General features: G+C 37.0%; 2 protein-coding genes across 2 annotated transcripts in view; one reads left to right on the forward strand and one right to left on the reverse strand.

Annotated features, from left to right (window-relative positions):
* LOC149838844 (uncharacterized) overlaps positions 1-12,485 on the forward strand; it is a 36,327-nt gene extending 23,842 nt beyond the window's left edge. Inside the window, exons 7-10 of the mRNA XM_090006833.1 lie at positions 11,473-11,531; positions 11,708-11,830; positions 11,928-11,999; positions 12,079-12,485. Coding sequence (XP_089862959.1) covers positions 11,473-11,531; positions 11,708-11,830; positions 11,928-11,999; positions 12,079-12,134 — 310 coding nt within the window. The 3' untranslated portion in view covers positions 12,135-12,485. The remainder of the gene's footprint in view (positions 1-11,472; positions 11,532-11,707; positions 11,831-11,927; positions 12,000-12,078) is intronic.
* A 1,203-nt stretch (positions 12,486-13,688) lies between these two features.
* The window catches only part of LOC149838845 (protein MRG1-like), a 48,363-nt gene continuing 35,389 nt past the window's right edge, over positions 13,689-26,662 (reverse strand). Inside the window, exons 9-11 of the mRNA XM_090006834.1 lie at positions 17,549-17,724; positions 14,907-14,991; positions 13,689-14,085 (exon numbers count right to left, since the gene is read on the reverse strand). Of these exons, the coding sequence (XP_089862960.1) occupies positions 13,986-14,085; positions 14,907-14,991; positions 17,549-17,724 (361 nt within the window). The 3' untranslated portion in view covers positions 13,689-13,985. The remainder of the gene's footprint in view (positions 14,086-14,906; positions 14,992-17,548; positions 17,725-26,662) is intronic.

Here is a 26,662-nt window from a genome sequence, read left to right on the forward strand (position 1 = left end):
CGGGTGGAGAATATTTATCAAATGAATTTCAAAACTATTTAGAAGTAAATGGAATTTGTCATCAAAGATCGTGTCCTAGGACTCCCCAACAAAACAGCTTGGCCGAAAGAAAGCATAGACACATCATAGAAACCACTAGGACACTCCTTATTTCCAAAGAAATTCCAAAGAATTTTTGGGCCGAAGCGGCCTTAACCTCAACTTACTTAATAAATAGAATGATATCTTCATCCTTACAAAATACATCTCCATACGAAAAATTATTTGAAAGAACACCCGACTTCAATAGATTAAGAGTCTTTGGATGTAAATGTTTTGTCCTTACTCATAAATGGGACAAATTATCTCCTAAAGCTATTGAATGCGTGTTCTTGGGTTATGGAGAAAATCAAAAGGGTTTTAGATGTTTTGACTTGAAAAATAACAAACTCTATGTATCCAAAGATGTAACATTTTTGGAAAATGAAAATGGTTTTGTGAAAACTAAAGATATTGACGAAAGTGAATATACTTTTTTATTTGATCTTCTATCTCAAGAAGATGAGACTCCTCAAGAAGAGGAAATCTCTAATGTATCTTTGAATGACCTAGAGGAAATTCCTCTTGATAATGTTATAGATGAGAATAATAGACCAATCCAAACATATGTTAGGCGTGGTCAACAATCTCAGATGAGTGCCTTAGAAAAATACTCTCAAGGATCCAACATAGAAGAAACCTCGTTAAGGAGATCCAGTCGGATCTCCAATCCTCCTAATAGGTTTGTTTCCTATGAGTCCCTAACTCCAAGATATAGAGCATGTCTAATTGCGTTGCATTCATTTCATGAACCCTCACACTATAATGAGGCCAAAGATATTCCCCAATGGGTTGAAGCCATGAACTTAGAGCTTAGTGCCCTTGAAAAAGCAAAAACTTGGGAAATAACTTTGTTACCCACTGGAAAGAAATCTATAGGATGTAGATGGGTCTTCAAAATTAAAACCAAGAGTGTGTAATGAAAAGAGGCGGAAGCACCAATAGAGCAAAAGTCACTCCTTAAGAGTGACTACAAGAGCCAAGAACACAAACACCAAATGTGCACACACAAAACTCACAAATATAGGAAATGACTTAAAGTCATAAGTTGGATTTATTGAAGAAAGAAAGAGAAGGGTGTAAAAACCCATACATTTACAAGGGGGAACCTTCTCTTTAAATAGAGGAGGGAAGCACTAAAGAGGACTCATAAAGGGGGCTCCCTTCTAGTCGTTGGGAGCCCCAACGGTCATAAATATGACTGTTGGGGCCCCAACGACTAGATGGGTGGGGCCCCTTTATGATTCCAAAAAGCAAAAAGAAGAAATAAAAAAGAAAAAAGAAAAAAGGGAAAAAGAGAAAAAAGTGAAAAATAAAAAGGTACATTTGGGAATTACCAAAATACCCCTATCGGGTTTTTGGTTTATACAAAACAGAAAAAGAAAATATAATTATGTATATATACATATATGCGTATATATACTTATATATATACTAATGTATATATATATAAGTATATGTATATATATTTATATATACATAATTTAACACACCCCCTCAAACTTTACGGGGAGAAGACCGAAAGTTTGCCAAGAAGAAACATGAATCGTGGAGTTGGGAGCGCCTTGGTGAAGAAGTCAGCTAGTTGATACTCTGAAGTGGCATATGGCAATGTGATGGTTCCTTTGAGATATTCGTCTCGAACATAATGACAATCCATTTCGATATGCTTGGTCCGCTCATGAAAGGTGTGATTGCTGGCAATGTATATCGCACTCTTGTTATCACAACAGAGCTTGGTGGGAGTGGAAATGTTAACGCCCATGTCACTAAGAAGACTTCTGAGCCACATAATCTCCATAGTTGTCATTGTCATAGCTCGATATTCAGCTTCAGTAGATGATAAGGAGACCTTCTGCTGCTTCTTGCATCTCCACGAGATGAGAGATTCACCTAAAAAAATGCAAAGACCCATAATTGAGATCCGATCATTGGGATTTCCTCCCCAGTTAGCATCAGTAAAAGCAGTTAATTCAAGAGATGAGGAAGAGGATAAGAAGAGTCCCTTGGAGATGGTATTTTTGATATATCGCACAATTCTCATTACGGCCGCCATATGAACCGTAGTAGGAGCATGCTGAAATTGGCTCGCTGCATGAACCGCATGAGCTATATCTGGACGTGTGATGGATAGATAGGTGAGGGATCCAATTAATTGGCGGTAGGGGGTTGGATCTTCAAGAGGAACACCATCTTCAAGTCTTAGTTTCGCATTGATAACTTCAGGGGTCTCCACTTTCTTTTCATCAGATATTCCTGACTTGGTACAAATTTCCGCAGCTAACTTCATTTGAGATAAGATGTACCCTCGTGCTGAATAGGCCACTTCAATTCCTAAAAAATATCTCAAATAACCAAGGTCAGACATATCAAAAGTATCTTTTAATATAGACTTAACATCATTTACTCCCTTTTTGTCATTCCCAGTGATGATCATATCATCAACATACAGTAGAAGCATAATAATGGAGTCACCTGTTCTTTTGACAAAAAGAGCAGTGTCAGTATAACAAGAAGGAAAACCTAAATTGATTAATACAGTACTAAAACTGTCATACCAAGCTTTAGGAGCTTGCTTAAGTCCATATAAAGCCTTTTTTAATTTTAAAACTTTTCCATTTAAATTCATACCTGGAGGTGGTTCCATATAAACTTCTTCATTTAAATTACCATTCAAGAAAGCATTTTTAACATCAAGTTGAAAGATGGCCATTTTTTGACAGAAGCTATAGCAATAAGGGCTCAAACACTAGTCATTCGAGCAACCGGGGCAAAAGTTTCATCATAGTCTACCCCATACTCTTGGGCATAACCTTTGGCTACCAACCTAGCCTTATATCTTTCCAATGAACCATCACTCTTAGTTTTTACTTTAAACACCCATCTACATCCAATGGGTTTCTTGCCATTGGGAGGATCAATGACTTCCCAAGTTTGTGCCTTTTTAAGGGCATTAAGTTCAAGCTCCATAGCTTCATTCCAATGATCATATTGTTTAGCATCATTGTAATGTGATGGTTCATGAAATGAGTGAAGAGCAAGAAGACATGCTCGATAATTAGGGGAAAAAGAGTCATAAGAAACAAATCTATTTGGAATCTTAGGAATGCGATTTGATCTTCTTTGAGAGGTTTCTTCTATCGACTCATTTTGAGAAAATCTTTCAAGGGCACATGGAGGATTTCTTTCATTCCTTCTAGAGTAGACTTGTATTTGTCTTGAAGCATTCTCTTTTAAGTTTTGATCATTATTTGGATGTTCAACAAGATCTTCAAGAGGTTCATTAAGATCAATATGATCATCTATGATGTTTTCTTGAGGTAACAAGTCAAATAAAAAGGAATAGTCAATATTTTCATTTGGTTGATGCGAAAAACCATTTTCTTCTTCGAGGAATGTGACATCTTTTGAGATATAAAGTTTATTATTAAGGATGTCAAAACATCGATATCCTTTTTGTTTTTCGCCATATCCCAAAAAAATACATTCAATAGCTCTAGGAGAAAGTTTATCATTTTTGCGAGTTAAAACAAAGCATTTACATCCAAAAATTCTTAATCTTTTATAATCGGGAGACATATTGTAAAGTTTTTCAAATGGAGAAAGATTTTTCAAAGAGGATGAAGGGATTCTATTGATGAGATATGTTGAAGTTAGAACCGCTTCGGCCCAAAAGGATTTTGGGATATTTTTTGAAATCAATAATGTTCTTGTAGTTTCTATTATGTGCCTATGCTTTCTTTCCGCAAGACCATTTTGTTGCGGAGTGTTGGGACAAGAACGTTGATGACAAATTCCATTTTCTTTTAAGTAAGTTTGAAAATCATTAGACATATATTCACCTCCCGAATCGGACCTAAGAATAGATAGATTTCCCAAAAATTGATTTTTAACCATAGCATGAAATTCTTTAAAGAACGAGAAGACTTCAGATTTGCGACTTAAGAAGTATATCCATGTAAATCTAGTGAAGTCATCAATAAATACCACATAATACGAAAAGCCTCCTTTAGATAAAATAGGGGAAAGTCTCCACACATCGGAATGAACAAGTTCAAATGGCCGAGTGGCAAAATAACTTCTTTGAGGAAACGGAATAGCTTTAGATTTTCCAAAAATGCAATCTTTACAAGTCATGTGATTGTCTTTACAAGTATTGTTCAAAAAAGGGAAAAGAGACATTTTTACAAAATTTGGATGACCAAGTCTCTCATGCCAAATTCCAATACTTTTATCTTTAACAAGATTGCAAGATGACTTAGATGGAAGCGTCAAAAAGTCCATAAAATAGAGATCACCCCTTCTATGGCCTTGCCCAATCAGCTTCCCTGACTGGAGATCCTGCACGATGCAATTTTTAGGTGAGAAAGAGACTTGGCATCCATGGTCGGTGATTTGGGAAACGGAAAAAAGATTTAAATTAATTTTTGGAACAACTCTTACTTTAGGAACAAAGAAATTTTGAGAATTTTTTAAGTCAAGTGTTCCAATACTTTCAATTTTTAAAGACGTTCCATCGGCCGTTGAGACATAGGAGGACATAGGTTCGGAAAAAACATTGGAAAGGGAGTTTTTATGAGATGTCATATGGAAAGAAGCACCAGAGTCTAGTATCCACATACCTGGAGGTGATGAAGAGTAGGCGATGGCGGCTCCGGATGTTGAAGGAGAAGACTTGAGAAGGTGTTGGAGAACTTCGGAGATATGATTAAGAGTTTCTTTGATATCTCCTTCTTTGGTACTTTCTTCCTTCTTTGGAGAATTTTCTCCAACCGCGGCAACCTTTCCTTTAAGCTTAGGACAAACCGGTCTAATGTGTCCCGGTTCATTACAATAGTGGCATATGATTCCCTTTCTAGGCCCATTGATATTTTTGTTAAAGTGGGGAGGTCTATATGCTTTAACATTAGAACCGGGCCTATTAACGGCCAAAACCTCATCATTCCTAATGCTCAAGCCAAGTCGAGTTTCTTCTTGACATACCTCGGCAAGAGCATCTTCAATAGGTAGGGCTTTGCTTCTATGGAGAAGAGATGCCCTCACTTGTTCAAATTCCGGGCGAAGTCCATGAAGGAATTGAAAAAAGTGCTCCTTTTCAATTTGTTCCCTTCTTAGTTCAATGTCTTGTGGAGCAACCCATTTGGGCTCAAGAAGGGCAAACTCATCCCAAAGAGGAGTTAGAGAGCTAAAATAGTCCCGGACACTCATATCCATTTGTTTGGTGAAACAATTTTTTTCTTGGCAAAATAATTGCCGAGCAAGATCCTTTTGGGTATACATACCCTTAAGAAAAAACCAAGCCTCATTGGCTCTTCTAAACTTGGCAATATTGGCACAATTTTTAAGATCTACGTTGTTCATAAACCATGCCAAGATTTTGGCATGGTTACTTTCCCAATCCTCGATTTTGGATTGATGTTCATTAATGGCTTTGATGCGCTCATCGCCATCTAAAGCCTTTTCAACTTCATTTTCAATTTTGGTAAGAACAAGAGAGGGTTCGGGAGTAGTCCCCATAACAAAACCCCAAAGTTTCTTACCTCTTAGATGATTTTCCATAGCGGAGGCCTACATGAGATAGTTGGACCCATTTAGCTTGAAAGAGAGCTTCACTTTAGAGTCACGTTCCATCGGCACCAAATATACTTCCTTTCTTCAAAACTTTGAGAGGCACGCTTTCCAAGATGTCAAAAGAGAAGCCCAATCACCAACCGAGCTTTGATACAATGTAATGAAAAGAGGCGGAAGCGCCAATAGAGCAAAAGTCACTCCTTAAGAGTGACTACAAGAGCCAAGAACACAAACACCAAATGTGCACACACAAAACTCACAAATATAGGAAATGACTTAAAGTCATAAGTTGGATTTATTGAAGAAAGGAAGAGAAGGGTGTAAAAACCCATGCATTTACAAGGGGAACCTCCTCTTTAAATAGAGGAGGGAAGCACTAAAGAGGACCCATAAAGGGGGCTCCCTTCTAGTCGTTGGGAGCCCCAACGGTCATAAATATGACTGTTGGGGCCCCAACGACTAGATGGGTGGGGCCCCTTTATGATTCCAAAAAGCAAAAAGAAGAAATAAAAAAGAAAAAAGAAAAAAGGGAAAAAAGGGAAAAATAAAAAGGTACATTTGGGAATTACCAAAATACCCCTATCGGGTTTTTGGTTTATACAAAACAGAAAAAGAAAATATAATTATGTATATATACATATATACGTATATATACTTATATATATATACTAATGTATATATATATATATATATATTTATATATACATAATTTAACAGAGTGATGGTTCATTAGAACGTTATAAAGCACGGTTAGTAGCTAAAGGATATGCTCAGGAATATGGAATAGATTATGAAGAAACCTTCGCACCTGTTGCTAGAATCACTAGTGTTAGGACTCTTATTGCTATTGCGTCAGTGAAAAAATGGTCTATCTATCAACTCGATGTTAAGAATGCATTTCTAAATGGCGAATTAAATGAAGAAGTTTACATGGATCCCCCACCTGGAGTATGTATTGGTAAAAATAAGATTCTCAAACTTAAAAAGGCATTATATGGTTTAAAACAAGCCCCAAAGGCTTGGCATGATAGATTTAGCAATGTAATGACAAGTTTGGATTTTCGTTCATGTTATACTGACACTGCTTTGTTTGTGAAAAGTGCAGGGTCTTCAGTAGTTATTTTACTATTTTATGTTGATGATATGATCATCACAGGAAGTGATGAGCAAGGCATTAATGATATTAAAAAGGTTTTGAAAGAGAATTTTGATATGTCTGACCTTGGTTTCTTAAGATATTTTTTAGGAATTGAAGTGGCGTACTCTCCTCGAGGGTACATTCTCTCTCAGATGAAACTTGCTGCTGACATCTGTTCCAAATCTGGTATCTCCGATGATAAGAAGACAGAAACCCCAGAAGTCATCAATGCAAAATTAAGGTTGGAAGATGGAGCACCTCTCGAGGATCCTACTCCCTACTGGCAACTTGTTGGGTCTCTAACCTACTTATCCATCACACGGCCAGGCATTGCTCATGCCGTCCACTCTGTCAGTCAGTTTCAACATGCACCTACAACCGTGCACATGAGTGCAGTCTTAAGGATTGTCAGATATATCAAAAATACCATAACTAAGGGAGTTTTTCTTTCTTCTGCCTCGTCACTTGATTTAATTGCTTATACTAATGCAGATTGGGGAGGAAATCCCAATGACCGGGTCTCAACTACCGGATTTTGTGTTTTCTTAGGTGACTATGATTTCGTGGAGATGCAAGAAGCAACACAAAGTATCTTTGTCCTCGACAGAAGCAGAATATCGTGCTATGGTCACTACAACCATGGAACTTGTGTGGCTAAGAAGCCTCCTCAGTGATATGGGCATTGTCATCTCTACTCCTTCGAAGATGTGTTGCGACAACAAAAGCGCAATCTATATTGCAAGCAATCACACCTTCCATGAGCGTACTAAGCATATTGAGATGAACTGCCATTACGTTCGGGATGAATACCTAAGAGGAACTATAGCACTACCTTACGTCACATCAGAGTATCAGTTGACGGACTTCTTCACTAAGGCTCTTGCGGCTCCTCGGTTTTTGTTTCTTCTTAACAAGCTTTCGGTTATATCCCCGTAAAGCTTGAGGGAGGGTGTTAAAATACATGTAATTCATATATACATATATATATATTTATATATATAATACCCGATAGGGGTATTTTTGTCATTTCACAAGTACCCGATAGAGGTACTTGTTTTTTTTATTTTATTTTCCTCTTTATTTTTTGTAAATCATTTTTTTATTTTTTGTTTTTTGCTCACACAAAGGGGGCCCCACCATGTAGTCGATGAGGCCCCCAACGGTCACATTTGTGACCGTTGGGGGGAGGCCCCCAACGGTCACATTTGTGACCGTTGGGGGCTCCCAACGACTACATGGGGAGCCCCCTAGGTGGCTCTCCTTTTGAGGCCTCTTGGCCCTCCCCCTCTCCTTCTCTTGTGTATAAATAGGGGTGAACCCCTCTTGTATTTCTCACTCTTGAGAGCTCTCTCTCTTTCAATAAGAGACATTTATATTTTTATGTTGTGTTGTCTCTTGTGGGTTTGGGTATTAGCCCTTGTTGTTTGTTCATTCGTGGATGTTGTAAGTGCTTAGTGCACTCTTTGCTTTTCCGCATATTTTATTACAACAATGTCCATTTCTATGTTGACCATCTGGACGAAAGTCCAATGTTTCAAAAGACTTGTAAAGGTGGTCCATTCGATTGGCCAGGTTTGTCCAACTTAAAGGCTCCCTAAGATCACCACTCAGATGGGGTCAATCTATGGTTGATCCCTAATATGTCTTACAAGTCTTTTGTCATAGATGTCCGTGTGAATAAATGAAACTAACTACAAAATGAGATTAGACAAATAAGCAAGGGATTATCAGATGGAATGGACTTCTATTTAAAAATTAAAATCGACAAAGAAGAGGCTAAACAAAAGTGTAGTGGCAAACTTTGTTACCTTTAAACACCAAATGCATCAGTTCTATTTTGGCACACTCCCTTTCACCTCACAAGGATAATGCCCAAACTCTTCATTGTTAAAACTCACACTCGGGCCATGCCCCTATTAACACCAACAAAAATCACAATAATCAGATCGATATACTGGAAAGTTTTAAAGATACCCAAGTGATAATTAAGGTCTATGACAAGGTTGCCAGACTAGGAAGCGAAAGCGGGAAACAATACGGGAAGCATAAGCGAGAAGCAATGCATTTTAAAATGTATAGGAAGTGGGAAGCGGGGAATACAAAAAAGTAATATAAGAATTGAATGGGAATCTGAATGGAATGCAAATAAAAACTAAAATAAAAGTGATTATTGTAAAATTTCATGATTCTTTAGTGTAAGAATTAAATTTTTAACCTATATCACACGGACTCGGCTCCAAGTTCGACGCACCCGCGTCGACACGGGTGCGGGTGCGGCTCGGACTCGGTCAACCCGACCCTGGGTGCGGTCAACGCACCCAGGGTCATTTTGGTCCATTTTTTGGAATTTAAAAAAAAAAATCTGGGCTACAGAATTTAAAAAAAAAATCTTGGGGGGGGGGGGGGGGGGGGCGCTGCCCCCCTATAACCCCCCGCCAGGGGCGGCCCCCCTGGACCCCCGGTCGTTGACCGCGCAGTGGGACCCGCGCCGGGGGAACCCCACCCCCTCTTGTAAGGAAAAAAAACCCTGAATCAGGCTTCACAACTCATCACCTGTCCCCTAATGGGCACAACTTTGACCGAGTCTTATATATATATATATATATATATATATATATATATATATATATATATAGCCGAATCCCCGTGTCTAAAATTTTTGAAATTGCGTCTCACCCGTGTCGCACCCGCACCCATGTGACATAGTTTTTAACAAAATCTAAAAATGATGACTATCAATCTATGTCACATGAGTGCGGGTGCGAGGGTGCGACACTTTCAAAAAACCTAGGTGTGGGGGTGCGGCAAAAATATAAAAAATTATATATATAAATGACCCTGGGTGCGTTGATTGTACCCAGGGTCAGGTTGACCGCATCGGGTGCAGGTGCGACACCTAGTTGGAGAATCTCTCCGACATATAGGGCAAAAAAATTTTTTCTTGGCAATTTTTTTTAAGTCCGAGAATTGGACCAAAATGACCTTGGGTGCGTTGACCGCACCCGCGTCAAGTCGCGTCAACGCGGGTGCGGCACCCTGCTAGCCGAATCCCCGTGACATAGCTATCAATTTAGAAAAAGCACATTGAAGTGAGTGAGAAGCGTGAGAGGAAATACATAAAAAACATGAAAAAGTAGAGTGAGAGAACATATAAGAAGAATAGATGAAGCATGTGGAAAGCATAGGAGAAGCGTGGGAGGATCGAGATTCTCATCAAGTTTCGGAAGCAAGGAGTATTGCGCTTCTGAAGCGAGTTTCCAGGAAGCAAGCTTCCCACCTATCTAAGAAATTTCAGGTAACTATGATCTATGACAATGCTTCTAACCAGTACTGATAATTATATCAGCCATCACAGATTCCCTAAAACCAAAAGCCTTCCTTTCCCTGCCATCAACCCATCTTTATACCCATCCTTCTTATGAAAATACATTAGCCAAAATCATAAGATACCGTTCAGAAAAATATTTTATGTATAATGGCTTACATAGGCATTCTATTTTAGATAAGCCAAAGGTGGATAAGTAAGGTTATGGTAAAAAGGAATAACGTGGAACATTGGTTACAGTAACGAATAGCTACTGTCATAGTAACTGCCTAACGTGGAGAGAGAGAGAGAGAGAGAGAGAGATTTGAAGGTGGGAGCCACATGGGAAAGAGAGGGGTTCCTATTTTTTAGAGGGCTTGTCTGAAGCGGTTACTTATGGTGCTTTCTATATAATAATAGATTACCAGAAGCTTCTTCCTTTGTTAGGAAGCTCACTTCCTGAGAAACTGCTTTTGAAGCGCTTTGTTCAAGAATGGAACCATTTATGGATGCTATTTTTGTAGTTTCTGCTCATAATGCCTATTGGAATAACCCAAAGACAACGGCATTCAGAGGTATTCTATAGGCAAAGAGCCAGCATGGCAATCAAGGATGTTAATAAGCAATAGTCTCAGAATCATTGAGTAGGAAAAATATAAGTCTTCAATCATTAGCATTTATTGTTTGTCCAGTTCTCTTCCCAGAATCTTTTATAACAGGCCAAGTGTGCCATACTCAATGTTGAGTGGTCATAAAAAATCAGAACTTCCTCCACACGTAACAAATTTTCTGTGATGAATGCAATATGATTTTAGTAGCAATTTCTTAATGTAAGGAAGAATGCAAATTACTTGAGAAAAAAATTTCTCATTGAAATTTGTTTGTGTCTTCATCCTAGATAAGACTAATTGAAATCCAAGAGGATTCCATATGTTGCCTTCAATAGCAAGTAAAAGAAAGGCAGTCTAACTTTTGTTTCTATTTATTCCAAGTTTCCAACCAACACACATGGAATCCCTCAAATTTACTCTTTTTTGCAGAACGAAAGTGGCTCCTTGAACACATATAAAAAAGGATAATTCTTTTTTGTTGTGGTTCTCGGAAGTGCCTTTCGATATCTGAAAAGCATAACTGGAGCATGCCTCTAGGGGGTGCTATATCTTATCTACCTTTAATTGTGACTGATTTTGCTTCTGATCATGGTTAACTATTTGATTTATTATTGTATGCAAATTTATTATGTCTCTGTTGATATATTGCTGCAATTTGGTCACCAGCTGATTAGTTTTTATCATTTTTTTAATCCTTTACCCAATAGCATGCTATGTGCTGCTCGTTTGTTTCATTGACCTTTGCTGATTTGTAGTCTTTCTTCATGAAGGCTCTATGCATTTGATGTCCACTGCAACTCATTCTTTCCAATGTTCGTTGTGCTCTATGGTAACTCCTTTTTCAACTTGCACTGTGATTAATTTCGTTCATTGTTCAGGTGTTTGTGCTTATTAGGAAAGTATACCTGTGGCATCACCATGTAACTTTATTGCCCTTTGTTTCTTGGTCTTCATTGCTGTTTTTTTGTTTAGTCTATTGACATCTGCATTTTCTTTAACATGCAGTGATTCAATATTTTGTATCACCTCTCTTAGTTGCACATGGTTTTATACCTGTGCTGCTCTCGAATTTGCTTTTTATGGTGGCTTTCTCCTATTATCACTATCTCAATTTCCTAGGTTATGATGGTAAAGCACACAACCTTGAAAATTTTCTTTAGATTTTTTCTTGCATTCTTTAATGAGTCGAATGGTTTAATCATCTTGGTCTAACCTACTGATGCAGTACTTCCATTCTTGGACAAGACTACTTTCTTCTTGTATCCAATTGGTGTTATCATCATCCTTTTCCCCCTAAGTAAGTTGAACCATTGGCATCCTTTTCCCGATCATGTAATGTTTTTGTGCTGATTTAGAATTTCGATTTTTTCAATCAGTGATACTCGGTGGTTTCAACCCAACCAGATTCATCATGAGTTTCTACTTCAGTTAATCACAACACCAGATATGTATTCTTGAAACGTGAGAAATGGTCGCAAAGAACTTGATTAAATGATGTTTCACTTCAGATGTGGGAAGCCAGAATGTTTAGCTACTTACTGGCGTTTCTCAATCTGCCTATGCCCAAGTAACATTGTACTTCAAGCTGATGGCATCGAAGTCGCCTACTAGTTAGGGGACGACTTCACACCTTCGGCTTTTCACCGATTCATGTTGGATTCTCTTTTTGTACTTCAGATAAAGCTGGAAATGTCAGTCTTATTTGCCATAAAATTTATGAAAAATTTTCATATGAAAATTAATCCTTTGGTGAGGTGGAAATTAAGCTCCCTGCCTGTAAAGTTGTGAAAATTTTCTCCCCAGAATTTCCTCCGACCTTTTTCTTGTTAATCCAAAAAAAAACTTTAATTTTCTATTCAGGCAGCATGACATGATCAACCTCGGTCCATGGTTCTATTTACCTGAAGATCAGGTATGGATACTCACAAGTTTATTCCCCTGGCCATCATGGTCTTCTAAACGCAAGCCAAATAGCCAATGAATCACCTTCATAGTTGGAACCAAAGATATTTTCCTTTTTAATGATCAGGAACTCACCAGGATTAATCCCTAATTGGCCTTGTCCTTTACTGTTAAACCCTTGGAGAGTGGACTGGCTTCATAGTGTTACTCCATGCCTGGAGCGGGTTTGATCCTGGGTCATGTTTCCAAATTGTTGTTTTAAGTGGATCAATTCTCTTACAGATTCGCCATTTTCTGTAAACGACTAGGTTCCTACAAAAGCCGGCAGCATGATGGAACTCAACATTTGCTTTCTATATTGATTCAGCACATCACTACCATTTTAAGAAGACATCAAACCCCAGGTCTCTCTCTCTTAAATGGCCATGAACCAAGGGAATTGAGCCCTTAATTTGCCCCACCCTACGGTGATAATCCCCACAAAAAACAAGTATATTTTTACAACGGCAAAGTCCTTTAAGAAAATATAGTAAATGAGTGCATAAGTGTCATTGTAGTTCTTCGGATCCATATATTTTCTTGTAGATGCAGCAGAGTCAGCAGTAGAGTTGCAGACATTCGAAGAAACCTTCCCAGATGGTCACAAACTAGCAAAGTTGTGAATCCATTGAAGATGGCAATACAAACATTAATATTGTAAAAGAATCAAGTTTTCGAACAGCCAAGGCTCTTAACACATTTTTCCAAGTGGTTGACCTTACAGAAGACTCAGCAAGTCGCTTTTCACACAAAAAAAATCGAAGTATTCAAATTTCTTTTTTCGCTTGAATTTCTTTAAATCTTTCTCTGAGATGTCCTGTACCAAGCTCATGGATTTGAAAGTTCAGTCTAACAGAACTTTGTTGTTCTACATGCACAACCATTGTTTTTTAGTGCAGCATTTGTTAGAAGAAAAACTCATATTTACAACTCATTCATCAAACCCTTCTGACTCCCTATTACTTGAGTCAGAGTAACAGGCTCCGAACCCTCACAAACTGCAGATAGCTTTACAAGCACATGAACCTTGGTTCTGGCGGTTGTATACATGCAGAGTACGGTATGAGCACTATTATTATGTCATCTACTACAACTATAATGTACAACATTGTTTGAGGTGCTCCCCAGGTATGATATTGATACATGATAATTGGTTACATTTCTGGCAGGGGCGCCGCGAGATAAAAATTGAAAGCAATGGGGGAACATCAAGTTTAGCATTACAGGATAAAAGATTACAATCTCAGGTGCAGTGAACGCATCCCATTAGAAAACAGGAAAATCACTGCCCTCTGAACCACGACTCAGACTCAACAGCAATGGCAGTGGTGGACCAGCATCATCATGTTGACGTGCTTTGCTCCTTGTCCTTGGTATCTTCAAAAATTCTAGGACCATCATATGTAGAAAGGAAGAAGGTGCTTTGCTTCCTCTGCAAGAACCTGCCATTGAATGAGAAATAATGAATTATCAATAAGATCCATGCTTATTCTGGTTGAGAGAGAGATTCCTCAAAGATCAAAATTCTACAAAAATTGGTGCCTGTTGTAGCATCCAAAGATTTCATACATGCCGCCAGGCCCGCCACACATAAAATGGATCATTTGAAGAAAAAGAGTTGATCTTAAAGGTATCAAACACAAGATTCAAAATAATCAGTATGCGACTGCAACCTAGCATTCTGCAAGATTGAGAAATCCACATAAGAGGATTCTATGCAGCAGAGATTGGAAATATATGAATATGCATTAGCCCAGTCTCAATGATCATGAGTACATCATGGTTACTTAAAAATTGATTATCTATAGAATAAAGACTGAACACCTAGAAGGAAGTGACAAGTTTTGGAGAACAGAATCAATCAAGTTTTTCTTTTCCTTTTTCCTGGATAGCGGGAGAAAACCACCAATTTTCTGTTCGCCAGAAGGTAAAATAGGTTGAATCCATGTGTGTGCGATGTCTGTCAATGTAAAACCCTAGGCCCCACTTACCCACCAGGGGTTACACCCAGATTTGGCCTTGCAGCAAGGGATGCACACCACAGATTTGGAACTCATGTCGCCCCTTCATCTTGGGGCATCATAAGCTGCCCCCTAGTCAGATGAGTGGAGCCCTTGCGGGCAATCAATCAAGTTACCCAGACCAATAACACATGGGTTTCTCTTGCATCAGGAAACCTAACAATCGATTTACTTAAACCAACTTGTTTGAAGTTTCAGATATGTATTTTTCACTATGTTAGAATCAGGGATGGAAAACATACTTGAGGAAATCAAGCAACTTTTGCTGTAACCGTGTCATTGTCTCCTCTTCCATGTTGACATATGCCAATAACTCGGGTAATTTCACTATAGAAAAATGCACGGTAAAAATCAAACAATTGAGTTATTAGAAGAAATAGCATGAGCAAACAATTGAAAGATGCAGAGCAATTACCAACACGTCATCCATCCACACCTGAATCATCATAAATGAAAGCAGTAACAACCGCATCTCAGTATTTGTAAAAGACATGGAAAAAATTTCAACAAACTGAATGCATAATACATTGCTGCTGAATCAGACAAAATGTACAAGGAATGTCGTTTGTGCATAAAAGCTCATTGCACAGTGAAAACAAGTGATTCTGGTGAAATTATACAGGGAGTGATATCTTGATCTTTCGGAGGATGACACAAAGTTATATGATCTGCCCCTTGATGTCGGTGGCTTTTCTGTCCCATGAATCACACCCTAGGTAGGTCTAAGTTGTGTAGAACTTGCAACCCCCAAGAGGTTTGGACTACAATAAGCGGGGACTGCATAGCAGGATCAGGTTTTTCCTAACCCTGGATAGAATCCTGAAGGTAGTGTAAAGAAAGTGGATGAGATGAGACCTGAAGGCCTCATCCATATTGGTCCAAAGAAGAATGATGACACTCCAGCTTGTGCATGTGGTTTTGTGCTCAAGGATGTGGAACAGAGGTCAAGAAGCACATGGCAACTATTTTTGTCATAAAAAATACTGCTCAGATGAATGCTGACATATAAATTATAAACATAATTTTGAAAACTGAAATTTGTTTATATCGTATTATGCACTTTTTTACAGCAATTTTCTGTTTTCAACACTTCTAGAAAACTCAACCTTTGAGGGTTAAAAATATGACAAAATCAAGATAAATTTTCTACAAAAAACATAAACACAAGCATTCCTTTGGTCAAGAAACAAATCAAATCAATAATTTTTCAAAAGTTTAACAAGTTACACCCATCACACCAATCCGTTTGCTGAGAATAAAACAGAATAAGATGATCGATCCCCAGAAAGCAAAGCAGATGCTAAGGACATTACATATTTATGTTACTTTTTGTTTTCTGTCAGTATCTTATTCTTTCAAATTTTCCATTTCTTTCAAAGCCTTGAGTTTCTCCCCAGAAAAGAACATTTTATATAATCCCAAGAAAAGCCTAGATGATACTGTAACAATAGGATACTGCCAACTACATATGGTGGTGTTAACACAGCATCGTGGCATAACATCCATGGGAGTCTGTGGATAGGGATGTAACTGGCCAGGTTCAGATATGATATCCATATGAATCTGAATCTATTTGGTCAGATTCGATAGAGAATGCTGCATCCAATTATCAATCAGATTTGGCTTTGGTTTTGGTATTTTTACAACCAAATCCTAATCCGAGTCTGACAAAATCCAAGCCTATTTGCATGTAAATGTATAACCATACTTCGGTATGTACCATAATTGAGATCCATGTTCGGTATACGTTTTCTTCATCCAACTCCAACAATGAATCTGATTAACCTAGATCCCACAATGTCTGACCAGTTTACACCCCTAATGGACATTATATATAGAGAAAAAGGGAGATGGTCCTCCAATTAAATGGTCCCCACCCACCTGTCCTCACTTTCAAAAATCATATTTAAAGATGTTTTCGGCAAATCTGACCATACAGGGATGAACTTAATGGTCAAAAACCTACAAACAAAAGTAGGATTAAAATCCTATCTATACATAAAAAAAAGTTGACCCAAGAGTCTATTTGTGGGTTTTCAACCATGGATATCACATCGTTATGGTCAGATTTGCTAAAAAACATCTCTAAATACAATTTTTCAGGGTGACGACAGATGGGGTGGACCATTTAGTGGGAAAACCAATATATATGGGTAAATATTGGCTACTAATGAAGGTACAAAACTAATGAGTAGAAATCATTTTTTTTCTTCAAAAATATCTGTTTTTTTGTAGATCAAATGTTACTGATGTGATCTACATGGTTTGTTTAGTAGGAAACTTGTTTTGAATTATGTGATGTAATTAGGTTTTTAAAGGTGTCCAAAAATCAACGGCCTACAATGTGTCAAAATTTCATAACTCAAAAGATCACATTTTTACATCAGAAAAGCATGATCCAAAGCTTGATCCTTAGCAAACAAACCATGTTGAACACATCTGTGTGGTTAGATTGAGTCAATACAACTTGCACCTATGGTTTCTAGCTTATTAGTTCCGTACCTTCATTAGTAGCCAATATTTACCCACACAAGTACACACGGAAACTTCAAGAATTAGCAATATCTGAGACACCAAAGACCCAGAGAAAATCGCAAAAGTAAGCATATTTGACATTTAGGATGATATGAATATAAGAAATACATTACAAGCATTCAATCATCCATATTACTTCAAAACACATACAGAGACACACACAGGTAGAAAAGTAACAAGGGGAGCTAAAGCATTGGCAACATCGAAGACATCCAAGACAAAAAAAAGCAAAATTAAGCAATTGAAGAAAACAGAAAATGTATAGGATAAGATCAAATAAAGTACATGTTTGCAACAACAATCTATAATAAAACAGGTAGCTATAGGAGAGCATGTGTATACACAATACCAAAGAGACGCAGCAGATGTTCAGCCCCATATATTGTTGAAGGAGCGATGCTACCATCCTCTGATATTGCGTCTTGGTATTGTTGGCGTTCTTGATTATACAGGAGCATTACTGGAAATGCCTTATCGAAGTAGCAACGTAGGCCACTTAATATTTCCCCGACTGACTCAGCAATCCTACAAGAGCAGCATATCTACTACACTTTTAGTTTTCAGGACCAATACATAGTTTCCCATATCACTAATAAACAGTTAATACATTTAGCTTCCAACATCAACATTTAACAAAAAAAACAGAAATGAACCAATTCAACATTCTCAACTAAATGTGAAGCATATAATCCACAAACTATCCAGATAGCGGTTTCAAAAGATTCATCAACAAGATACAGCTCATGATGTGGCAAACAGGATCCGTGGCTGCCTCATAGATGAATGAACGGAAAGCTAAAGAACCATGAAGCTCTCAAAGGTTCTAGCATTATTTCAAAAAAACAGTTTGTTTGTCTGAGGCCTTAAATTTACAATCCGCAGTGTTTAGGTGACAAGATGAGCTGCCTGTTACAAATCTGTACAATTTTTAGCATATAATAATAAATTTTAGCTCATAAGCTTATAGCTACGATCCTTACACCGTTTCAACTCTTAGTAGTCAAAAGAGTTGACTAGTACAAGCGAATATTATTAGCATAAAAATTATGAAAAGTTCAAAAAATCTAAAACAAAGGTAGCAAAATATTATTATAAATTTTCAAAAATTATAAAATACATAGGCACAATTGTTTTAGGCGCCGCCCACCTAGGTGCTCACCTGCCTAGGCAGTGCTAGTCACTAAGCAAGCATTTAGGTTGCCTAGGCACATAGGTGAGCGCTTGGCATGCTTTTGAATAATAAGTTCCAATTCTTTCTTTAATTGGACATGCAGAGCATAATGATTTGATTGGAACAGTTCTTGGCATGTCAGACATTCCAACTGTATGAGTTGCCAACATTTGTTTGTTCACCCCTTCCAATTGATTCTAACCATCATGAGTCCAATGATTATTTCTTTCACATGTTTTCTCAGCAAACCAATAGCAAATATTCTATTAACATTGCAGAAAGAGGCAAAGGTTTCAAAAGGGTAAATTATTCATGCTCATGCACAATGGACACCCATGCACCAAATTCTTTGAAGAATAACAGTTATCAAATTTAATTTTAAGAAGTAACAAAGTGGGATGAGTTTCATACCTAAAGACCTTTGAAATTTCTTTTGCACATTACGCTGTTATTGTTAAGCACACGAGTAATTCTGATAGAATCTTAGGACCATCTAGCCATTCTTTTGTCTAGTATACATGATAGACAATACAGACAACTTGTTCAGTGGCTAAGAGAACTGGGTTACTACAAAAACAAACACAAGCCAGAGGTTCAGATGCTCTTGACAAACCTGGTTTTATTGCATAACAAGAATGTTAATATGTACATATATGTTATATTTTGTATATTGTTGTAATAGGTCATACCCATTAGGGGTATTTTGGTCATTTCAGACTTTGTAATAGGCTTTGCCCATTAGAGACACATTAGTCTTTTCTATTTATTTTTTATTTTTGTCTTTTTTACTTTGACCAAGGGCTATATGGTCATTGACCAAATAGAGCTGTTGGGAGCTCTGAACAGCTTTATTGAGCCCCTATTACCTATATAAAGGGGTTCTACTCCCTTATTTCTATGACGGATAAATAAATAAATTGTAGTGGTTGTTCCCATCAAATTTGATGGGTCCAACTATAGTACGTGGGCTACCGCTATAAAAAGAACATTAGTTGGTAAAGATTTGTGGCAATATGTTGATCGTTCCTTACTGGAACCTCAACCTATTCTCACCAAATCAATTACAGGTGAAGATAGGGAAATCAAAGAAGAATCCCTAAAGGGTAGTGAGAGAAGGCCTTTTTAGAATATAAGAAAGCCCTTGAAGAGTGGGAAGTTGGCCATGCCAAAGTCTTATCCCTCTTTATGGGAAGTATGTGTGAAGAGCCTTGCGAAAATATTTTAGAATTTGAAAGAGTCGATGAAGCTTGGGTCTTCATCAAACAAACCTACACGCAAAGGATGCGGCTCATAAATGGGAGTTGCATGAAGAGATCCATAATTATAAGCAAAGTGAAAAAGCGTTAGGGAGTACTATGGGACTCTCAAGAGACTATGGGACCAAATGGCTAACATGGAGCTTATTTGGAACACCCCCAACGATGCTCGTCTTAGGAAAAATAAAATCTTAGAGCAATTTTTTTCAATTTATGAGGGGTCTTAGACTCGAGTTTGAACAAGTTCGGGTCACTATCATCCATAGAAAGAAGGAGGAGCTTCTACCTTGGTATGAAGTTTTCGCTGATGTATGTATGGAAGAGACAAGATTAAAGACTATGACTGAATCTAAGAGACCAAAGGTCGTTTCAAGACCTGGTGCCAACACAAATTCTTATAAGCCTCTTCATTTATCTAAAAATAACTTTGGGAAGCCACGAAGTGATGATGAGAGAAAAAAATTTGTCATAATTGTAGAGAATCGGGGCACATCAAGACATATTGCCTTAAATTCAAAGGAAAGAATGAGGAAAGAGTAGCAACTCTAGAAGCTTCTCAAGTGGACAAGAATGCAATCAATGGAGATTACAAATCTATTGGGAACATGTCTTTGTCCCAATTGGTGGAAGCTCTACAACTGCTCCTCAAAGGCTCGTCCCCTTCTTTGACGGGTGTCAAGGTCTCATCTTCCTCACTTCCCGGTAAGATTTCTTGGCTCTTAGATTCTGATGTTTCTTTTCCTATGACTCCAAATGCTTCTATACTCTCCAATTGTGAATTGAATTCAAGAAGACCAAATGTTTTTATCGTTGATGGTTTCTCTCTTGACTTAAAAGGAATTAAATTTAAAAAAAAAAATCAAACTTTTCTATTCTAAAATTCAGAATTGTTCCAAAACTCAATTTAAATATTCTTTCTGTTTCGCAAATAACCGACCATGGTTGTATAATGTCCTCATCGAACTGATGTTTGGTGCATGATCTCTAATCCAAGAAGCAGATTGGGGAGGGCCATAGAGAAGATCTCTATTTCATGGATCATTTGACTATTCCCAATGATACATTTTGTCTCAATGTACAAAACTTGAATATTCTTTTGTGGCACCAAAGGCTAGGTCATCCTAGCATATCTAAACTATCCAATGTATCTCATTTGCAAACTTTTTGTAATGAAAGTTTTCATTGTACTCGAAAAAATGAAAGTTATTCCTTTCAAGCGAAAACCTTCATTACTTTAAAACCTCTTGAATTAATTCACTAGGATGTTTGGGGATTGGTGCCCATTACTTCAAAAGTTGGCTATACTTAATATGTGATTTTTTATGGATGATTACTCTCGGTATATGTGGATTTACTTTCTTAGGCACAAATATGAAGTGTTTGAAACTTTTAAAACCTTTTATAACCATATTAAAAATCTTTTGAAGTCTAATATTTCTATCTTTCGCTCTGATTTTGGGGGAGAATATATGTCAAATGATTTTATAAAGTATTTAGAAGCCAATGAAATTTTGAACAAAGAACTTGTTCAAATACAACTTAACAAAATGGTTTGCCCGAAAGGAAACATAGACACAGTGTAAACCACTAGAACTTATTTCTAAACATGTTCCAAAAGATTTTTGGGATAAAGTTGCACTTAATACGGTTTAGCTCATAAATAGGATTGTTTCCTCCAAACTCCAAAATATTTCTCCTTATGAAAAACTTTATAAAATTTCCTCTTATCATTTCAAGTTAAGAACTTTTGGATGCAAATGTTTTGTTCTTACAAACAAAAATAACAAACTCTCTCCGAGAGCAATTCCCTGTGTTTTCCTTGGCTATGGTAAAAACCCAAAATGATTTATATGTTATGATTCCAAACATGATACTCTATATTTTAAGGAATGTTACATTTATAGAACAAGGTTTCTTTTATTTAAATGTGCCTAGGAAAGGAAATTATTACTCCTTTATGGAATTAGTTCCTAAATGTAATAATGAATCTTTACATGATAATGTTGATATTGATGATGAACCTCAATCAAATATCCAAGGTAGTGAGCTTCTTGCATAGTTGGCAAACTCATGAATCGGGCTCGGATCGCTCAATCCTTGACTCGCGAATCAGCGAGTTGACTTGGTGACTCGGACGAGTCAGGACTCTAATTTATAGTGTAAGCACATGAATCAGACATGAAAATAACTAAACTTCAAGTTAATATGTCAATAGTTAAGTTACAAAAACATATAATTATACATGATTATTAACTTTTTTCATTAATAATGAGTACTTTGGTGCCTTTATATAAGAATAAGGGTGATATACAAGATTGCACAAACTATCGTGGTATAAAACTCATGAGTCATACTATGAAACTTTGGGAGAGGGTGATTGAGTCTAGGTTGAGGAAGGTTGTCATGATATCGGAGAATCAATTTGGTTTTATGCCTGGAAGATCAACTATGGAAGCTATACATCTTCTTAGACAACTTATTGAAAGATATAGAGAGAGGAACAAAGATTTGCATATGGTTTTTATTGATTTAGAGAAGGCATACGATAGAGTACCTAGGGACGTTCTCTGGTGGACAATGATGAAGAAAGGTGTTTCTCTCAAGTACATTAGTATAATTAAAGATATGTATGAAGGAGTAGTAACCAATGTCCGCACTTGTGGAGGGGTGACAACCAATTTTCCGATAACGGTTGGGTTACATCAAGGATCTGCTTTAAGCCCTTTCCTATTTGCGATAGTGATGGATGAGCTTACGAGATCAATTCAAGAAAATGTACCGTGGTGTATGTTGTTTGCTGATGATATTGTTTTGATTGATGAGTCTAGAGCTGGGGTTAATGCTAAGTTAGAATTATGGAGACAGACATTGGAAGCTAGAGGTTTTAAGTTGAGTAAGAGTAAGACTGAATATATGGAATGTCGGTTTAGTAAGCAACGAAGTAGTGATGGGAGTGTAGTGAAGCTTGGTGAGCAAGATATACCGGTGAATGATTATTTCAAATATTTGGGATCCATCATTCAAAAGTATGGAGAAATTGATGGAGATGTAAATCATAGGATAAAGGTTGGGTGGATGAAATGGAAAAGTGCTACTGGAGTGCTGTGCGATCGTAGAATGCCATTGCGGTTGAAGGGAAAGTTTTATAGGACAACTATTAGACCCGCTTTACTATATGGTACGGAATGTTGGGCTGCCAAGAGACATCATATTCAAAAAATGAGTGTAGCTGAGATGCGGATGCTTAGATGGATGTGTGGAAATACAATAAAAGATAAGATTCGGAACGAAGAGATACGTAAGAAGGTAGGTGTTGCACCCATTGAAAATAAGATGCGAGAGAATCGTTTACGGTGGTTTGGACATATTCGGCGAAAGCCTAATGATGCTCCAGTTAGAAGGTTGGAGAAATGGGAAAATATATTAGTTAAAAGAGGTCGGGGTAGGCCTAGGAAGACTTGGATGGAGATGATAGGAAAGGATATGAATGCTTTGAACCTCACCGAGGACATGGCGTTGGATAGAAATGATTGGAGGAAAAGGATTCATGTGGAAGACCCAAAATGAATTTCTTTTTTGGTTCATATCGCTGACCCCAATTGTTTTGGGATGAAGGCGTAGTTGTTGTTGTTGTATTAACTTTTTTCATTAAACAATATTAGATTTTTTATAACAAGTGACTTTATATAAGAATTGTGCATTAAAATCATAAAATGGATGATAAAAAAATCATAATCGACATTAGGATCGATAACCTCAATCGGTGACCCATTAGGGTTCCAATCTGAGTCGTCTCCCAGGGTTTGCCAACTATGGCTTCCTGACGTAGTAAGTGAACCTCTAGTAATCCAATATAGGAGAAGAGGAGATGATAGACATCTTAGTGCTCTAGGAAAATATTCTAGTATAAAAAATCAAGAACCAGGTACCCTTAGAAGGTCAGATAGAATACATAAACCTCCAGATAGATTTGTGTCATATGAGTCATTTTTCCCCCAGTATAGAGCTTGCTTGGCTAAGCTTTTTTCACTTTGAACCTTTCTCATACAATCAAGCCAAAGGTTATCTTGAATGGGTGAGTCCTATGAATGAAGAATTAAAAGCTTTAAAAAATTCCAAAACCTAAGAACTAAAAGACCTTCCTAAAGGGATTTAAACTATAGGTTAAGACTAGAAGTGATGGATTCTTAGAAAGATATAAAGCTAAGCTAGTGGCCAAGGGTTATTCCCAAGAATATGACATATATTATGATGAAACATTTGCACTTGTAGTTAACATGACCTCAGTTAGAACCCATACTGCAGTAGTTGTGGTTAGAAATTGACTCATTTATCAAATGAATGTCAAGAATGCCTTCCCTAGTGGTGAACTGGAGGAAAAAGTCTATATGGACTCACCACCTGGTTACGAGGTTCCTATGGGAAAAGTGCTTTACTTAAGAAAGGCACTGAATGGTCTTAAAAAAGGAATGATTTAGTTTGTTATGATTAAACTTGGTTATACATCATGTTATATTGACATTGCCTTGTTTGTTAAGAAGTCTGATGTAGGTATTGTCATTTTACTTCTCTATGTTAATGATATGATTATTACTGGAGGAGACAAATAAGGAGTAATTTATATTAAAAATGTTCTTAAACAAAATTTTGAAATGACTAATCTAGGGCTTCTTAGATTTTTTTGGGGGATAAGGTGGCCTACTCTCCTCGTGGTTATTCCAAGTTTGCTACAAAGATCATTAACAGATCTGAAATCATTGATGATGAGAGGGTAGACACACCAGAAGTAATAAATGCGAAGATGAAAATTGATGATGGAACGCCTTTAGATGACTCCATTCCTTATCGACAGATGATTGGGGCATTGATTTACTTAACTATCACCAAAACTGACATTTTTCATGTTCTACATAGATTCAGGCAATTTCAACATTCTCCTACTACTGTGCACATGAGTGTTGTCCTTGGCGCATAGGCTTAAGCCTAGATTAGTTCATTTTTTTGGATTGACCAAAAGACCAATTAAAAGGGGGAAAAGGTGCCCTAATTTCCCCTTTTCACACTCTCTCCCTCTCCTCTCTCTCGAGTTTTTGCAAGAAGAAGAAGAAGAGGACCAAGGTACACCCTCCTCTCTCTCTCGTTCTCACTGTATCGGATTTTTGCAAGAAGAATAAGAGGACCAAGGTATGCACCGTCTCTCTCAGTTCTCACTCTCTTGTTCTCACTCTTCCTTTTTTTCTTTTTCCTTCCCTTTTCATTTTTTCTTCTTGTTTTTCTTTCCTCTTCCCTTTTTTCTTCCTGTTAATTATATTGTATTTCAATTATATTATATATATTGTATTTCAGCATATTATATATTATATATATTGCATTTATTCTTAATTTTTTTTAGCAGGTCATCAATTGCATGGTTTGTTTATTTAATTGTTCATTTTTTCTTCTTATTTGTCTATTGCTTATATTATGTTTATTGTTGACTTGTTAATTTTTTGTATACACGATTTTATTTTTTATATATTGTTCATTCACATTGTTAGTTGCATGGTCTGTTTATTCAATTGTTTATTTATTCTTCATTTTTTGAGTTGATTAATTAATATAATTGCTTTATAGTGTTCGACATCATGTTATGTTTTGTCTATTGCTTATTGTTGATTGCTTTTATGTTGTATACATGTTTGTTATTAATTTTAGCAGTTTGTTTACATATTTTGTGTGTTTTAATTTTTTTTATTTTGGGTAGCGATTAGTCCGCCTAGTCCCGCCTAGCTTTTTTAAGGGCTCACTGCCTAGGCTCCGCCTAGCGCCTTTGACAACTAAGGTAATGTCATGAAGATTATTCAATATTTGCAAAAATCTGCCTCTAAAAGACTTTTCTTATTTTCTTCCTTTCCACTCGAGTTAATTGCATATTTTGATTCTTACTGAGGCAGATATCCCAATGATAGACTTGTAGTTGAGAAGATTGTTAGAAGATATGGGGGTGCAGAAGTATTCATCTTCCAAGTTGTGATGTAATAACAAAAACACCATCTACATAGCTGGCAATCACACATTTCATGAACGCACCAAGCATATCGAGATGAATTGTCACTATATTCATAAAGAATATCTTAAGAAGACTATCATCCAGCCCTATGTAGCATCAAAATTTTAGCTAACAAATTTCTTCACAAAAGCGCTTCCGTCTCCCCAATTTCATTTCTTATTTGACAAACTTTCGATGATCACACCGTAAGTTTGGAGTGGAGTGTTAATATGTACATATAAGTATATATATTTAACTATATATACTTATATATATGCATATGTAAATATATATACATATAAATATGTATATATATGTTATATTGTTTGCATATTGTTGTAATAGGTTATACCCATTAGGGGTATTTTAGTTATTTCAATATTTATAATAGGCTTTGCCCATTAGGGGCACATTAATCTTTTCTATTTATTTTTTTATTTTTGTTTTTTTACTTTGACTAGTCATTGACCAAATAGAGGCATTGGGAGCTCCCAATGGCTCTATTTCTAGCTGTTGGGATGCTCCAAATGGCTCTATTGAGCCCCTATTGCCTATATAAAGGGGATCACCCCCTTCTCTCGTATCTTGCTTCTCTCTAGCATTTTATCCTAGATAAACTTTATATTTTTTATGGTGTTCTTGAGCCTAAGTGGCTATTGTGCTTGTATTTTTGTATTGACCCATAAGTGGTCCATGGTTGTGCACATTATAGTGTGTATTGTAAGCCCATAAGTGGTTTCTTGCTTTCTTTTCTACTTCATTACAAAGAATGCCAAGAGATTTAAGAAATAATGGTGCAGGAGAAAATGTAACACTTATCTCCCTAGGAAACTACATATTTATATTATAGAATTGGCACAAAATTGGACAACTATTAGACCCGCTTTACTTTATGGTACGGAATGTTGGGCTGCCAAGAGACATCATATTCAAAAAATGAGTGTAGCTGAGATGCGGATGCTTAGATGGATGTGTGGAAATACAATAAAAGATAAGATTCGGAACGAA

The sequence above is a fragment of the Nuphar pumila genome, chromosome 5 (genome assembly GCF_984573655.1).
Source record: "Nuphar pumila chromosome 5, dmNupPumi1.hap1.1, whole genome shotgun sequence".
Lineage (NCBI taxonomy): Eukaryota > Viridiplantae > Streptophyta > Magnoliopsida > Nymphaeales > Nymphaeaceae > Nuphar > Nuphar pumila.